Below are 17,670 nucleotides of genomic sequence, written 5' to 3' on the forward strand. Positions count from 1 at the left end.
GCAGCTGGCCAAATGTGTCACCTTTGAGACCCAACCCCTGCACTTTTCACTCACCAGAGTACTTCAGGCTCCCTTCCACTTCCACTGTCAAAATCAAATCATTGCAGGTGTTGTTCTTCAGCTCAGGTGACCAGTACATTTTTAATATCTAAGATGAACACATAAACAGGAAGCCACTAAAAATATCATTTAAGTGACATGGAATTTAGTCATCCAGGACTTCTAGACATGGTGATGGGACATGGGAGTGCGGAGAGAAAGACCAGTCCCCCAGTAGCACAAACTGGTCACAGAGGACGCTCACGGATATAAGCAGGTCCCATGTGCAATTCACAAATGATGTGGGACTCCTTTGAGATAACCACTCTCCATTCCCAACCACAAAGAGGTCTTTCAAACTCCAGCCACCTCTATCACCCCTGACATTTATACATTTAATAAAGTTAAAGACAGGAAAAATTGACTGTTCATAAGGCCAGGCTTTAGGCCACAAATTTTAGAATTTTGGAGGCAGGAACAGAAATGTTGAGGCCATGACAAGTAAGTTTTCACTTTGTTTTCAAAAAGGGATTAAAAGAAGTCCAGTTGGACTCTGGATTGTGAATTTACAGCTTACACTCATTGTCCCATTTCCTTTGCCATTTACGGATACTTCAAGTTTTCTCCCAAGTTCAAACTGCAAACCAAGGGAAAAAAAAAAGATGATTAGTCTGTGCTCAGCATTTGATCTATTGTTTTCCTGACATCTTGACAGTCTTCTATGCCTTTACTCCCCAAACCTGGGTGGGGAAAACTTTTAGCTATGGAAGGAATTATGATACCTCAAGTCTCATGAGATTTTAAGTGTGCTGTGTTACTGCATCTTACTGTGCTGTTTTAGGGCCCAGTAGATGTATTTTAGCAACTTCACTCTCTCCTTTGTATCCTGGAATTCACATTTTCACAGTTCTCAGCACACTGAAGATCAGAATATTCCCCTTCTTCCTCATTCCCTTGAAAAAGGGAATCCTGGCTCCCTTGGGTTCCTGGCTGCTCTTCACTTTTGGGAAAGATTCACATCACCAAAGTCCTCAAAGAGGCAGGAAAGCACCTCTCAAGTGTGCTGCTAAGCACCTGCTGGGTGGTTTGTTGTTTTTTTTTTTTTTTTTTTTCTTTCCTTTGTTTTTTTTTTTTTTTAACTTAAAAAAAAGATTCTGTTGTTTTAGAGATTAAATTATTTCAAGGTGTTATAAACCAGCTACCTCATGGTTGCTTAACATGACAAAACCCAGGCCAGATGATCCAATTTCTCCTGTTTGAGGCAAAAATGTTTAAAAAAATAGTGGTTCTGTACCTCTAGCTGCTTCTGAAATTCTTCATGGGCATCAGTCAGAACAATGCTGTAGTAATTTTGCCTTCCAGGTGTTCCCAGTCTGACAGTCAGGTCGGTGGAAGCAGTGTTCAGTGTCTGTATGCTGTATGCTGACAGAGCTTCTAAGGCCACCACTGTGTCCTAGGTGAGAAAGAAAAGCAAAAAAACCTAGCAGTTATGCCAGGTTATTTCAACAACACGTGAGATGACGTTATCAGTCACCTTGAACTCAGTTTTATGCTTTTTGCTGCTTTGAAGTGCTCCTGTATTTGTCTATTCCTACTTGCACAGACTATTCATTTAGTTTCCCAGCTTCTTCTTATAGCACTAAAATTGTAAACAAATTGGAGTCCTGAACTTAGATTGTCATATGTCTTCATGAAGACATAGAATTTTCTTTTCTGGCTTTTAACTATTTTACTTTGGCCCATTGCTAATTAACTATCCAAAATCTTAAGTGCTTCATACACCAAAGAAGTTGAAAATTAACTGTTATGATGCTTTTAAATATAAATGAAAAAGTTTTTATGGGACTTTTATTTCCTTCCCTCCCCTTAAGACTCCCCCTGAACTGGTGGTCAGGCACCTGTGTAGAGCAGTACCCTCCACCGTAGTTCCTTCTTTCTGTCAGCCATGCAGCAACAGGCCTTGCATATTCCATGTCTTCCAGGAGCAAGGTTTGAAGCAGGGCATAAGCAGTGGTTTCCACCGAGACTGCATTGTTGCCATTTCCCCAGTAGCGCTGCTGCTTTGCTGCAAGAATAATTCAGTCTTGAATGCCACAGGCAGAGACATTTGCCAAAAATCGCTATTGTTCTACACAGTGGATATTTCATTTCAAGGCACTGTGGAACCACTGATGCCATGAAGATTTTTTGCCTTTTCTTTTATACCCCTGTTTTACCTTTTTTACAACTTCTGTATTCCTAGTGCTTTTTGCCTACATTCTTGGACTTGTTTGTCAAGCTGAGAGACTCAGCATTTTAGAAGCTTTGTAGGTAGGGATCAGTGTACCCCAGACCCCAAGGTCCTCTCCAGAACACATTCTGTAAACTAAGATAGAACAATGCAGGGGCTCATTCAAGCCTCTAATTGGGGAATTTTTGGTAGATATGCTAATCAGTAAAACCTACAATGTTATACCAGATCTTTTGGGGGAATTGCGGTGTGCATTTTGGTGCATTTGACCTGGACGTGTGCACCTAAGGATCCTTAAAATAAATACCAAGGTCAAATCCCTTTTTCCCTTCTAACCATGTTTGACTCTTGGTTTTAAGACCAGCAAAAGGCATCACCACAAGACACAGGTGCTGTTGTGAGAGCAACAAATCACTTGGCAAGCAAAGAAAATGGAAAAGGAAACCCATAATTTTTGATTTTGACTTCTCCAACCATCACAGTGTAATGATCCCATTGTACAGAGATGTCCATCCAATGGAGAGGTAGCATTGTGTCTGGTGGTCCCTCAGGCATAACAGTATTAATTAGGGCCACAAATCCAGCCTTGATTAAGGAGAACCATATTCCCTATGCTTAAACTGGGGCTGTTAACCTGCAGTGTATTTACCAAACGCATTGGGAGGAATTACCAGGACGGCTGTGCAGCTGCGCAGCCGACTGACTCAGCAGTCACCCTGTGGGGTAAGTGGGGACATCCATGGGGAGCTGGGACAAAGCACTCAGAACTCATGGGGGGCTTTGAAGGCAGGTGGGCTGGAAGAGACACCTCCCTCTTGACCACAAACCCAGTCTGGACTACTCCTGTATGTTACTATTTTCTCATATGAAGTTTCTTCTTTCTCATTTGGCTTGGACTTTTTTTTTCTTCCCAGGGGAAGCAGAAAATATAAATTAACAGTTACTGTTGTTTTGTTCCAATTCCAGAATCAGAGTCATCAGTCATGATCCAAACTTCATTATGCTGTCACTTTATAGTGCTATTAATTATGAAAATTACATATTAAAATTTCAAACATTGAAATATTTAATTATACAATTTAAAAAATTAAGTACACATGTACATACAGTTGTATGTATGTACATACATACAGTTGTATAAAATTAATTGTTCTTCATTTACTTCAATTTGTTTTGTTCATGTAAGTGTGCTCAGAGTGTTTCAATTAAGAAAAGTGCTTTCCAAAGGGATTGCTAAGAATGGTTACCAGTACCTCCATCAAAAGAAGAACAGTCCCTTAATTTTTCTTTCACAAACTGAGCATCTTCACTATCAGACTGCACAAGTGTCAGAGCATAAGCAGTGATTACTGTAGAATAGCAGTCAGTATTTCTTGAAAATTGATTTTTCATGTAAGCCACTGTTCCTGTAATTACTCGTGCCTGTGGAAACAGAATGGATTCATTTGTAAAGATCACTGAGACCTACTGTAACTTCTGGCAAGAATACCAGGAAATTAGAATACTTCACTGTAGTAATTTTTTAAGACAATTATAATAATATTTGCTTAGTGATTAAAGCCACTGATGATGGAGCGTGTAGCTCAACCACCTTGCTGTATATTAGGCCATGGCATCTTTTCCTATCCACCACAGATATGAGCAGATTTTAAACTCCTCATTCGCAGTTCTCCAAGAGACAGTAGGGTGCAGATGCCCCCGTGCAAGAGCCTGCAGACTTAAAGAGTCAGGCTTCCTACCACGTCAGGTGACTGGTAGACACGTAGGGTCTGTTGCAATGCTATGGTTACAAAGGCTGTCATAGCCAAATCCTCTTCTGCTGACTTAATGCCACCCTGAAAGATGAAACATGGAAAGGAAAAGTTAGAAGTGCATGGACATGCTTGTGATTAAATCTAGAAAGTCACTTTCCATGAAGGTAAGGATCTTCTATGCAAACCCTCTGATCATGTACCATGTATCTGTAGCCTTAAATTTTTCTCAATAATATGTGTCCATCTAAGGTATATCTTCTAGGTGGCAGCCAGCTTGCATTAAACAGTGTAAGAGATAAGGAAACTGCCACGTTCTTCAGTTGATAATCAAAAATTTAGTTATTTATCTTACAGCTAATAATTTACAATTCCTCATTGAAACATTCATGGTTTCGATTTCCAATCACTAGGGAGGTGAGGTCTTTTTTCATTTCTGTGCTACTCTCTACACACTAAAGAGCTCTCTACCTTGCAGACAGAACTTTTCTCCTATAGAGGTATTTATACACCAATACTAGATCATTTCTTATCCCTCTTCTTGGTAAAGTAAGCACAGTGCCCTCATTAGCTTTTTTCCCTTGAAAGTTCTTGAAGTATATGTAAGATTATCTCAGCTGGAACACAGGTCAAAAAAAACCCTTTGACCAATCCTTGAGCTACTTGTTTCTTTTTCCCCAATAGTGTTACATCAGCTGTGAAACTGGCTTTGAGGGTGAAAGCCTCACTAGCTATTTGACACAGATCATTAATAATATTAATGCATGATTCTTTTACATATGGTCACTACACTGCATTTTCAATGAGTTTTGGAAGATGCACATTACTTTCCTAGACTAAATTCACGGGCAGTAGAAAAGGTTTGTGTTTCTATACAGTTATAGAGGACGTGTAGACCAAGATATGCAATTAGAAATTCTGACTAAGTGTTATCATTTTCTTTTTTCACCATGGGAGTGGGGAAATACTGAAGCTGTTTACCCAGACAGACTGGGAGGTACTTGAGACCCAGCTCGACATAGTGCTGTACAATCTGATCTTCTGGACACCCCTTCAAAATGAAGTTACAATTCTACACTCTATTTCCTTTGGCAATAAAAGACATACTTTTTCACCAAACATGACCCTCAAAATTAATTTTCTAAGTGCTCTATAGGCATAGGTGAAATAAGTAGCTAAGACTGGATAAAAAGATAAAGGTGATGAAGTGCTAGCTATGCATCTGACATAACAGACATGTTAACATTAATTTTACATTACAGATTTTGTACTTACATTACAGATTTATTTTCTTTAGATACATTTCTTGTTACTCAACAACTCAGAATATTCCTTTCAATACCTCATAGTCCTAAATGCACAACAAATTCTTCTAAATATGGATAACCTACCTGCATCGACCTGTCCATTACAGGGTGGTGGTCATGGAATGAACCATCTGCCTGCTGCTGATTAACCAAGTAGGAAATGGAGTTGATTATGTGACTGTCTTGGATACTGAAGTATTCTCTGCTCCTTGTGAGTACTTTAACAATGAATGCAGTTAACCTGCACAAAGGAAAATTTTCCAAACTTGTGCTGACAAGTATTTATAGAATTTATATGTGCTGACTATATTGACAGAAAGATAAACATACTAATTTTATGCACAGACTCATATTCAGTATAGTGCACTCATTGGAACCTAGTGAGTTATTACTCAACATCAGCATGAATATTTCTACTCTGTGGCAAATGCAAAATAATCAGTGGCTCAGTAGAAATCCCTTTCACCAAGGGCTGAACATGCTCAGAGAATTTTGTGGCTGATTATTCATGACAAAAGTACCTAGGCAACCACAAGATTTTCAAACTCCATCGCCAAATAAAAGCTTCTGATGCATCAAATGATACTAGAGGTAAATTGAAAAAAAACCCAACCAAATAAACAAAAATAAAATCCCAAAAATAAAACCCCAGGGGAAAAAAAAATCTCTTACCATACACTACTGGGGGTTTCTTTAAATGCTCCATAGGAGCCATCCTCCTTCTGAAACTCAAGCAGTCTAGTGTAACCTGCATGAACAGGAGAGCACATAACTGTTCAGAGAACACCCATATTTACTGGGCATTTTCTTACATCACTTGTATTATAATGGACACATTCTGTATTGACTGGTGGAAGAGCTCGTGGAGGTGTTCACTGGTGTGTAAGGAGGAAATGACTGGGTCAGCAGAATTTCACAGAAAAATGATCAGGCTTAGAAGGTCCTCTGTCTTGTTTGACTTAACTGATCCTTGAAAATAACCTGAAAACTGCAGATACCTATGGTTACAAAACATTTTATGTGTTGTGAATAAAGGGAAATTATTTCCCATTATTGACAACTTTTCAAGCTGTTGATTTTATGGTACATTGAATCAAAAAGTACACAAAACATCATCTATTGGGTCAGACACAGGCTTAGAAATTATGATTTGTGGCCTCTGATCTTGACTGCTGTTCTCTTGATGAAGTTTGTATCATAGCCACACAATTCATTTTCTACTCTTATGAACTTCAATAAGAATCAATAAAAGCATAAAATAGGGACTAAACGATGATAATACCAAATACTTAATTAGCAGGATCTCACGTTGCATTTGGCAGTTTTGGATAAATAGGCAAAGATCTCCACGCAGCAACTGCTAGCATGCTTTTAATCTCTATTTATACACTTATTTATCACATATAAAATGTGTGTCTCATGTCTGAAGATCATAATGACAGGTGCATTGTATTGTTTTATGCCATAAGCACATCACTACAGTCAGACAGATCAGCTGTACCTGCTCCAATACTGACAACTCCTTGTGTTAGTGACATTTCCACATCCTGTGGTCCTGGCTTTACTGTATGTTTAATACCAGCTTTGGATCTCATCTTGGAGTGGAGTCTTCCAGAAGCAGACTTGCAGGTGTCCTCTCTTTAAGGAAACTCCCTCCCTGGCTTGGCCCAAGGCTGATGAATTAATTCTAGCTTATGTAATGATGAATACAGGAGTGGGGAAGGGAAGTTGTCAATATCATGATTAGCACTGGGAATTTCTTTTGTCGTATTCCTCTTGATAGCCACTGGCAGAGATGTCTACATCCCAGCTGGCTATCCTAAGCAGTGTCTGTGATCCATGGGGAGAAATAAGCATTTTTTAGGATGTGGTTTACCTTGGTTGATTTTGAATATTGGGAGGCAAAGAATAACTGGCATTTGTTCATTTACTCTGAGAAGAGTTTTCATTGATCAGCTCAGATTTTATGTTCTACTTCTAAATTAGGCAAGAGAGAGGATGGGCTGTCAATGTTAATACCATCCAGTGTCAGATGCTGGAAATTAGTCTCCTAAGCCCTCTTCACAAGTTCTCTTTCTCATGCCTGTCTGCAGACAGTCAGGGGCATTTCTGTGTGGCTGGGGTAAGACATTGGGCATTCCTTCAGGAAGCAGACTCAGCCAGTGAACAGATAGCAAAGATCCCATCCTTTGGCTTCTGGTTGGTTTGGGGTTTTTTGTTTTGTTTCTCTTTCTGCCTACCTTTTTCAATCATACCAATGGCTTCCTGCTTCCGTTCAGGGTTAAAGTTCACCCACTGCTCGCTGGCATCCAGGTACTCTATAGCATAGACTGCAGGGGCCATTTTCACCATCGTTTGCTCTGCACAGCCTGTGGGCACCTGAATCAGCTTCTCAACTCCGCTGAGACTCAGACAGTTTTCAACAGACTCGTCCATAATGTTCCCTGTTGTAAAAAACACAAGCTGTAATAGTTACCTTATGTAAAACTGATCAGTGTAATATGAATAAAGGTGATAATAACTGTAGGCTGACATTCCAGCATGGCCTGATACTCCTCACTATTAAACACTGTTTTTAGCTACTTCATAAAGCTCTTTGAAGAAGGGCAAGGATGAGGTGCCAGGCCCTGGGAAAGCTGGAGAAAGGAGGCTGGCCCAGTGAAGGAATATGAAGGAGAAAGAGCCCTAAGGCTACTGGAGGCAGGGAAGCAAGGGAAGGGGGAAAGACTGGTGTATCAGGTTTGGGCTGGAAAAGTCTTGTCAAACCTGCCCTGATCCTCTCACAGAGGGATAAAAAGATTGTGCATTTATTGTGCCAAACATTTTGTGTTTGTCTTTTTTTTTCTCTGCAAGTTTGTAACTTGATGAATTCAAAGATCCCTTTACTTTAGAACAGGAATTTGAAATGGAAGCCAATACCCTTTGTGTCACAAATGCATTCTTTTACATTTCCTGGGGAGAAAAAAAGTGCTTATCACTAATAAAAGTACTTGCTAATAGATGTTTTTAAAATACATATGCATGAGTATATATATGTATACAATTATATTTCATTAAATGAATATATGGTTGCACATATCTCCTCTTCAGAAAAACAGAACTCTTCAGAACCTATACATCAGAGTCTGGAATCTTTATTTCTGAAATCTAAAGCAGATTTCTACAGCCCTACATGCAGTGTGGGGTTATTAGAGAAGATGAACTCTTCCCTTCACCTCTGGCCTTCCCATAATGTTGACCCGAGCACAGTGAGGAAGGATGGATCTCATAAAGCTATTACATCCACTACAAGTAAGAAGGAGTAATTAGAAAGAGGAAAAGGTACTGGATCAACCTTGGGAATGTCTTATTTTATGACCTGGTCATGTAGCACAGACCACTTGAGTCATAACAGGAAAACTAGGAGAGAATGGAGACTTGCCATGCAGGAATGAGCAGCACAGAGGGGCCTGTGCCTTGTCACCTATGGAGAAGCTGTTGATGAAAAAATGACATTTACCTTTCAGGCTAACTAACACGTGGCTATCAGAACCCGGCACCATGTTAGATGGTCTGTTCAGGTCCACAGTATGGGACTTCACTGTAAATAAATAATAAATAGATATCTACATCCAGACTTTAAAAAAATAAACAACATACTATGTAATTTTAGAAAAAATATATTTATCTTTCTTAAATTGATTTAATTTTCAATCTTTAACAATATTTTATACTTGAAACAAAACTTGTTTTTAACACCTTTTAAGACCCATTAGTGAATCAAATAGATGCCCAGTTAATATATAAAGAATGGTACCTTGAAAAACAAAAGTAAAATAAGTCAACTCTAAAAATTTAGAATTCTTTTACTTTTTTCTTTCATGAGTCTTTTACTATTTATTGGATGGAGATATTTCTGACAAGTTCTGGTTAACCAAAGGAACGTCTGTGCATTAAGAAATATTTCACTGCACTCATCATACACCCCTCATTCCTACACCAAACCTCATCTGTGTCTAACCCTTTTGGGTAACTTACAGCCACTGTTAATGCAAATGGTCTCTTCTTCTCTCTGTAAAACACCTTCAGCCTGAACAATTAAGGAAAGAAAAGTCAAAACATTTGCAAGCACTCATGGCTGAAATTAAACTGCAGGAAACCCGTGAGCTCCACATGAGCACTAGGCCAGCAGGTGGCACAAATAAGTGATTTTGAAGGGAGATTTCTCTCTAGATAAAACTCAACCTTCAAATCAGAATTCCAGTTTCCCAGTTGAAATACTAATAAACTTTCCTGAATGTTTTGTGCTACTATTGAAACATTTCTCTGGATGAAATTCCTTTAACCAAATCTAACCCCCCAAAATTAAACTTCAAAGTTTATTCTCAGCTTTGTGACCCATCAAGTCAAGTTCACAGAGGGACTCGTGTTTGTAAACCCCTCATGTATGAAATCCATGAAATTCTGAGTATGTCTTTGGTGTAAGACTTAAACTTTTTTCCTTCTGATTGCTCACATTCGCCTTCCCACACTTTCAGTTTTAATAAAGCTATTTTTACAGCTACTTTTCATGTTTTGGTGTAGCATTGAAGTCTGAGGCTGTGTCTATACCTACAAAAGTTATGGCCTTTAACAACAGCAGGTTCCCAGCATCCCATGCCTTATATCCTTACCTACATGGCTATCTCCTGACGTCAGGAGTGCAAGGATTCATATTTTGCACTTTTTGTGTGTGGATGAAAAAAAGCCCTCAATGGATGGCTTGGATAATGTAATGAGTCCGTGTTGGCGTTGAAATGTCATTTTTTCTTAAAGGGTCCTCCTTTTTATAATTTTGAAAGAGAGCTAAGGTATTAAATAATCAATACATCTTTGCCCATGAATGTTGTATTTGAGGACAAGCACATGTTTGTGAAGTGCCTGCCCTCAATTAGTTATACCTACCACAACTTTGAGATTCTTCCTAATGCTATCACTGTGCCCAGAATCCTGGTCGAAAGCAATAATGGTAATTGGAATTTCTCCCACAGTCAGAGGGACGACTGAGAAGAAGGCTGGTGTTGCTGAGTTCCCCTTAGCCAGCAGTGGCAGCTGCACAGCCTTCTCCGTCGTCTCTGCGGTGCACAGCCCCTTCACTGCATCCATCTTCACTACCACCTGTGGGGACAAGGCAACGCCCAAGATCAGTCTTAGTGCATCACTGCACAGGGAAAATACCTCTGGAGGTCCCTTCCAATGTAAATTTTTCTGTGACCCTATGGTCTATTAACATTCACCTACATTGATTAGCGCTCTGAAGTTAAATCAACTATCGTTTCTTCTTTACACTGAATTTGCAACAGAGTTTTGGCCTACACCCAAACCACAGTGAAGTAAGGATAGTGCATTTTCATACATCCCAGCTCTACACAATTCAGTGCAGTTCAGAAGATGCTGGTCAAACAGCTGGTTGGGAGATGGGAAGAAGTGAAAAAATGAGTATCAGCCTTAGGACAATGGAGGCCTTGAGCCCAGTGACAGCTGTGACCATATGCAGGACTGCATAGGAGTCACATGAAGACAAAAAGTGGCTTCGCGTTGCAGGCACAGTGAGTTTTGTGGCTAACATACTGGATGGTGTGCTCATAATATACCTCTGTGCTTGTGAAGTGTCAGCAAGTATCAGTGTCAGCAAGTATCAGTGTCAGCAGCTGGGTACTGCCCAGACAAGCAGGCATCAAGAAACCAACTGACTGCTTCAATGGAGGGGAAGAAGACGTACCGAAAGACAAAGGATATGGCTATATAACATGATCTGCTTTATGCAAGTAAGTTTGATTAGCAAGTAGAACTGGATCCTGGCCTTGGGATAGCTTTCAAGATGGGAGCATTATGTCTGGGCCGTAGGAGGGCACTGAAGGGTCATTCACATTAAATTTTACAAAACTATAGAACTAGCTAGCTAGGCATGCCCGGCACAGCAGCTGTTGATAACGCTACCTGGAGATCGTTGGGCAGGTAGTTGTAAACCACTGCTTTTATTTCCAGTTGCTCGTTTCGTCTGACTGAGTACGGTAATCTCAGGGACACAAAAAAGTCTTTGAAAACTGCAAAGGTGTGGGGGTCAGCTACACAGAACCCTGAGGTGAGAAAAAGAAAAACAACTAGAATTGGGAATTCCATACTTAACATCAGCTGATAGGAAGTTCAATGTCTAATCAAAACTCAGCGCCTGGGCTCCCCTGAAGTCACGAGCAGGAGAGGAAAACAGGCATACTCAGAGCTAATTTAAACTCATCTGCACTAGAGACCTGTCTCTGGTTTGCCCCCTGAAGCCACTGCCATGGTTTTTTGGCAGGAGTGTTTGTATGTTTCATGAGGGAAATGTGGCCCAGTTTTCCTTTTTTTTTTTTTTGTTTCATGTTTAAAACACAATGACCTTTCGTTGCTTTCTGAAAATAAACTCCGTGCCCATCCCTGCATCCCTGGATGAGCTTCCCCTTCCAAAGGGGAGTGGGCAGTACAAGATAGACTCTTTGTCCATCCTGCATGATCCTCATCAACTCCTAGAAGCTCCCAGAGAGCAGCACCTGAGAACCTGGGCTCTCTGGTGTCCAGACCTTGCTGGTCTTTTGCTGGTTTCCTGGTGCTCTTCTCTGCCTTAGAGGCCACAGAATTTCATGCTTTGAGATGGCCAGAATTTGGTCCCAGAATTATTCAAAGAAAAGTGGCGTTACTACTGCTACCTTTCTTGTGGCTTCCTGGCCATGTGGAAGCTAAAATGGGGTGTTTCATAGAGTGGAAAGAATAAGAGACAGTTTTGATTGTACGATCCATTGCCCTCAACACCCTACTTCATGTTGCTTTTATAAATATAAATCCATACCTTAACTTCTAGCTGGGCTTTAACATGGCATAAAAGAGAGAAGTAAATATCATGATCAAATCACTTTGTGTTTTTTCAGTACAGACTTTTTTATTCTATCAACATAACTTATCTCTCTTTTAAAGGATACACCTTCTCTCTTTATCCATACAAAGAAACAAACAAACAAAAAATACCCAATACTTATACCTTTTTCAGGAGATATACTTATTGCCTGAACTTCCCAGGTGGTTATAGAGTCAGGAGCAAAGTTTTTTACACTAAAAAACACAAAATAAGACAGAAGGCATGTATAAAATGTAAACGTTGTCATTGGATGAAGTTTGAGTATTGTAAGGGAAAAACATATTCCCTCACTTGTGGAGACAAAGCACTTGCAAATATTCCCAAGTTCTCTGCATTAGATACTACATAAAGCTGATTTTTTTATACATTTGACAGTACAAATTTAAACATATTCAGGCAACACAGTACCTGTGCTTTCCAGGGCTTCCCACTTCTTCAAAACTCCACCACCAACTCTCAGGAAAATAACTGCGCAAACTGACAGAGGTTTCATCAAACAATTCTTCATGTTCGTTGTATTCTGCAAAACAGGAGCAAGGTTTCTTTTAGGAAGTCTTTGGTTGCTGACCTTACACCGTCTTGCAGAGAGTCAGCTTGTCAGAGCACAAAAAAGGCTCTGAATGAAAAGATTTCATCTGTGTTCCATCTTGTACATTAAAGAAAATGTTGCAAAAAGAGAAGCAATGACCATAGCTTGTCACTGAACAAAAAGATAGTTCCTCTTGACAGCTTCAAAACTACATGCTACCAAACGAGAAATCAGTTCCCTTGTAGTAAGGCTAGCAAAGATGTTCCCACTGTCCCACACTTGTGACAGACAGAGGATGAGAGGGAAAATCTGTGAGAAATGGTAGCAGAAATTACACTCCGAATAGGATCATTTTAGATGCAAAGTAATTTTTTTTTTTTGGTAACGTGAGGGGACATGTAATGTGTGGTCAGTGATAGACTTTGGGGAGAAGAAAAGAAGAAAGAGAAAAAAATTATTCCTGGCTAAAGTGGACTTTTCTCAAGACATCATTTTGAAGGTGAAGGTCTTATAACAGTAGTACCACTAAAAAAAGAGTCATAAATCTGAGACCACTTACAGCCCTGAATTCAAACAACCACCCCCTCCCCTGCTCTGCTGTCTGTGGCCTCTCTGGGGTGTGGGCAGATCCTCTGTAAGACTGTAGGGGCCAGCAGTGGCAAAAGAGATTCCTGCCTTTTCTCACCCCAAGACGTTATGCCATCCCACTCCCACCTTCCCAGTGTCCAGGTGTGAAGATGCAATGCTGCATGGCTGCTGCATACTGTATCAGGGCTCTCTGACATGCTGATGTGAAAACTTCCTCCCCAACCCCACAGCACTAAAATGCCCCTTGACCCTCCCCTGCTACCACAAGAAGGGTAAAAATGGCAGAGTTCTATGCCACTGCTCTTTACGTCGTGCCAAGCCCACTCTGTTCCTCTGCTTCGCCTGCTTCCTGAGGGCTGTAGCTTTGTCACAGCAGTCCTGGAATGCCTTCCTACATTCGTGGGAGCCAGACACCTTTGCCAGCCTTTTCGCACAAGAAAACCTCATGGGATTTAATTTCATTCCATCTTGGCAGCATTTTCGTAGATCAGTGTTTCGGTATGTGTTGGCTGCAATAGAATTAAAGCCCAGAATTAGTGCTGTGTAAGTAGAAATCAGTGTAAAGGTGTTTATTGTGCTCACTTCTGTCATTCCTTGCCATTAACATTAGTTTTTATTGCAACAGTCAAGCTTCAGCCTGGGACCCTGAAAAGAGTCCATCCTAAGAACAGTCCACAAACAGGAGGAAAGCATAGGCTCTATGGCATCCTAGACATTCTGTTCTAAGCCCTCTCTTCACAGTCGGACTGAATTAAAAATGCCTCCTTGCAGGCTGGAATTCTTAATAGAAGTAGCAATGTCAGTGTTCTCCGTGAATAAAGAGTGTGGTTTCAAAAGTAAGGAAGATTCCAGCTTCAAGCCTTCATGTCTTCTGGGAAGGAAATGTCAATTTGCATAAAATTTTTCTTTTTCCCAATTTATACCAAATACTACACTAACTCTTCTTTTAATTGAAGCACAAAGTACTAAAGTTGGCATAGCTTCAAAGTAGAATGTAAAAAGAAAAAAGGTTTTAAAGCTTTTTCTAACCATATAAATAATTTTGAAAAGCCTCTTAGTCATGACTGATGACATGACAGGTTATCCCGTAGAAGTGCTTCACATTTGGGATTATAAAGTGGTGAACTACTTTCCATTTACAGACATCATTTGGTTTCGTTTTTTGAGCTGTTTTGATGAATGATGTGTCAGGTCACACAGCATAGTACACACACTTGTGCTGGGTTATGTCACTTGATGCAAGAACTGGGACTAAGAATATCATGGCATCCCTCACTATGCCATCACTTCTTGCTCCCTAGATCTCAGACAGATCCCTTTACCTAGGGATCCCTCCCCCTGCTTAGACCTTCAGGCCATCCAGATGAGAAGACATACCAATTCCTGACATTTTTTTCTGAAAATCCAAAGATCTCTTCTGCCTTCTGGTACCCTGGAGGCATTTATATCCTGGGAAGGCAGAACAGAGACACTTGGTCATGATGATACAACAGGAACAGCCTGATCATTCACATCATTCATGAAGACCTGTCTTAGGACCCATCTCATTGACAAAAGGCCCACAATTTGAAAGAGAGACCCACAAATCTTCCAGCCCTAGCCAACTGCTGCCTGCCCAGCTGAGGTGGTCACCAAAGGACCAGCACCAACCGTCTGGGATATCTGAGCTGCCAGCATCCAGTGGAAGAGCAGAAGAAAAATCCAAAGGCAAAGAAGATTTTACAACATGGTAGTAAAAATGTCTGATTATTAAGCAATCAGCCTCCCCAGATCTACTGTGGTCTTACACAAACTCCTAAATGGCAGATTGCACTTACCTTCCCGAATGCTGGATTGAATCGTGTCTGATATAAAAGCCAGACCAACATCAGTAAAAACTTGAATGCTATTTGCGCCACCACCCGCAGAACATCCGAGATCATACGAATTCATGGCATTAAATACCTGCCAAATAAAATAGCACAGATGGCTGCACATGCTCGAAAAGGGCTTATACACATATCAGAAAATTTCTTGTAGCCTTTAATTCGCAGAAGCAAGACAAACTGGTGGTCCAAGCTGCATTTAGAAGCAGATTGAAGCTGAGGGATGTTCTAGTTAGGGAGTGCTTTCAAGCAACGCTTTATTTTATTTACAAACTTGTCTGCCATAGAATGGGAATCCCCCTCTTAAATATACCACTCATCTGAAACATGCCATTCATCTTAAATAGATCCTAAACTGCAAAATAAAAAACATTTTCAAGCTTAGCAAAGCACTGTTTAAGCAATTAATAGCCATTAATTACATTTTGATCCTCTCATTAGTCATGGAAAATTTTGTTTGACTAGTAGATGTGGTATTTTCTTCTTACAAATATCTTACTTTTTTGGCTGTAAGCTTATTTTTCTTATTCAGAATAAAAACTGCTTTATCAACCACAGCTAAGGCAACTTTTCCTGCGTGGTCCATTTCAATCTCTAAGTTGACGTGGTCTGTTGGTTCATATATCTCTTGTTCTGTTTTCACTTTAATCTAAATAGAAAAGATTGAAACAAAAATATCATATTTGTTAATAAAAAATGAAGACTCTTTGGGCCAGGAATACTGTCAGCTGTGAATTTCAGCAGTCAGAGGCTGGGAGAAGTTCCTGTTTTGTGGAGTTTCTGCCTGTGATCCTGTGTTTTTGGAATACGTAGGTGCAGATATTTCACACTGAAGGAAATCACGGGGAACTGAAAGGTGTGTCTACCAGAATACTGGATGCTGGTTTTCAATGACATTTAATCACCAAAGGAAATTAAAAGTATGTGTAAGGGGTTTGTGGAACTGGGGTCTTCAATATAATTTTGTTATTTTCCAGTGGAAACAAAATTACCATGAAAGACAGCAGAAGATCTAATTAATGTACAAAATTAACCAAATTAAACCAGTCTGTAATAATATTGCCTGCTTTCTATAACACACTTGAATTTTTCAGCATGACTGAGTAAACACAGATTTGGTTCTGATGCACACACTTCTGTGGTTTAAGAGGAAGTAGCCCAGGTGATTATGAAATTATAGGAAATTATTACTAGAAATGCCTGTGAACATAACTGAGTTTTGTCTTCGTATAAATTGGTTTGTGTGATAGAGATGGAAAATTTTTTCTTTTTTTTTGCCTAATGGACTATCCCATTATTTTTTTAAAACTAACACTTTCAGTGGAAAAAGTAATTTTAGACAGCTGATACTTTTCAGCAGTTGTGTTTCATGCTATTGGAAAAATTTCCTGTCTTATTTTTTTTCATTTTACCTTATGGTCCCAAAAAGTAGGAGGAGGAAGAGGAGGAGGAAGATGAAAGAAAGGCTTTGAGGGCCTCCTATTTTATCCACACTTTATTTTATAACTTAAACTATTATTTTAAAATGCTTTTAAAATGCTAACAAATCTCAGAAACTTATTTTTAACAGAAATTAAAAAGCTTAAAAAATTACTTCAAATTCATATTTTTTCCCCAATAAATGGCTTCACTTTCTTTCATGTGATAAAAATCACTACCTAAAGACAAATTTATAAAGAGATTCTGCCCCTCAACAATTCTATCAGCATTTTTTGGTGGATTTCTAATATATAGACGCTCACAGGGGGAGATGTTTTCTGTACAAAACTGCATTTTTTATCTCTTTGAGGCACAACCCAGGAGCCTTTTGGCACGACTCCTGATGACTCCTTTTCAATAAAAACTACATGTCTTTCACTTTATAATCCCAGGCCTGCACTTGCTCTGCCAGGACCCCATGCTTTTTTTCTTTAATTTTGGAATGCAACAGCAGAAGCCACGAGCTTTGAAAGCACCTTTCCTTCGCAGACATCCATGACATCCACCCACACAGAATCGGCGACGATCTCTGGCTGGCCCTCGTTCCCAATGAAGTAGTAGGCTAAAAAGCGAAAGGCAGGCACCATCTTCTCAGTGATTTTAAGGTTTATTACTTTGCTTGAGGCTGGGACCCTTCCCAAAACCTCAGCTTGTCCCTTTGCCACAACCTGCAAGGCAGAGACAAAAAGAAATCAAATATTGTGAATATACTCCAGAAAGGGAATTATGTTGCATAATTTTTCTTTTTTTTTTTTTCTGAGGCAATTTCTATTCAACAGATGTTCTTTTCTAATGGCACTAAGTTTCGATTCCCAAGCTGTATTCCAGTAGCGTGGAGGAGACCTGCATACTGTGGTGGTGAATCTCTGCTACATTGGTCTTGTGGCCCAGGTTTGAACACAAATCTGTCACCCTTCACTCAACCTTACAGCTTGAGAAGGGGTACCCAGATAGTAGTCGTCTAAGTTTTGT

The 17,670-nt window shown here is 39.8% G+C and overlaps 1 protein-coding gene across 2 annotated transcripts in view; it reads right to left on the minus strand.

Moving 5' to 3' along the window:
- The window catches only part of LOC138108749 (complement C4-A-like), a 42,108-nt gene that overhangs the window by 11,946 nt on the left and 12,492 nt on the right, over nucleotides 1-17,670 (minus strand). For both annotated transcript variants that reach the window (XM_069011824.1, XM_069011834.1), the window contains 20 exons: nucleotides 17,175-17,366; nucleotides 15,719-15,868; nucleotides 15,172-15,298; nucleotides 14,732-14,803; nucleotides 13,663-13,863; nucleotides 12,646-12,757; nucleotides 12,361-12,431; nucleotides 11,286-11,425; nucleotides 10,251-10,463; nucleotides 9,345-9,396; nucleotides 8,827-8,907; nucleotides 7,568-7,771; nucleotides 6,000-6,075; nucleotides 5,412-5,568; nucleotides 4,009-4,104; nucleotides 3,523-3,691; nucleotides 1,938-2,104; nucleotides 1,334-1,492; nucleotides 617-676; nucleotides 55-148 (listed from right to left, as the gene is read on the minus strand). In XM_069011824.1, the coding sequence (XP_068867925.1) occupies nucleotides 55-148; nucleotides 617-676; nucleotides 1,334-1,492; nucleotides 1,938-2,104; nucleotides 3,523-3,691; nucleotides 4,009-4,104; nucleotides 5,412-5,568; nucleotides 6,000-6,075; nucleotides 7,568-7,771; nucleotides 8,827-8,907; nucleotides 9,345-9,396; nucleotides 10,251-10,463; nucleotides 11,286-11,425; nucleotides 12,361-12,431; nucleotides 12,646-12,757; nucleotides 13,663-13,863; nucleotides 14,732-14,803; nucleotides 15,172-15,298; nucleotides 15,719-15,868; nucleotides 17,175-17,366 (2,593 nt within the window). The remainder of the gene's footprint in view (nucleotides 1-54; nucleotides 149-616; nucleotides 677-1,333; nucleotides 1,493-1,937; nucleotides 2,105-3,522; nucleotides 3,692-4,008; nucleotides 4,105-5,411; nucleotides 5,569-5,999; nucleotides 6,076-7,567; nucleotides 7,772-8,826; nucleotides 8,908-9,344; nucleotides 9,397-10,250; nucleotides 10,464-11,285; nucleotides 11,426-12,360; nucleotides 12,432-12,645; nucleotides 12,758-13,662; nucleotides 13,864-14,731; nucleotides 14,804-15,171; nucleotides 15,299-15,718; nucleotides 15,869-17,174; nucleotides 17,367-17,670) is intronic.

Source organism: Aphelocoma coerulescens, chromosome 1 (assembly GCF_041296385.1).
Source record: "Aphelocoma coerulescens isolate FSJ_1873_10779 chromosome 1, UR_Acoe_1.0, whole genome shotgun sequence".
Lineage (NCBI taxonomy): Eukaryota > Metazoa > Chordata > Aves > Passeriformes > Corvidae > Aphelocoma > Aphelocoma coerulescens.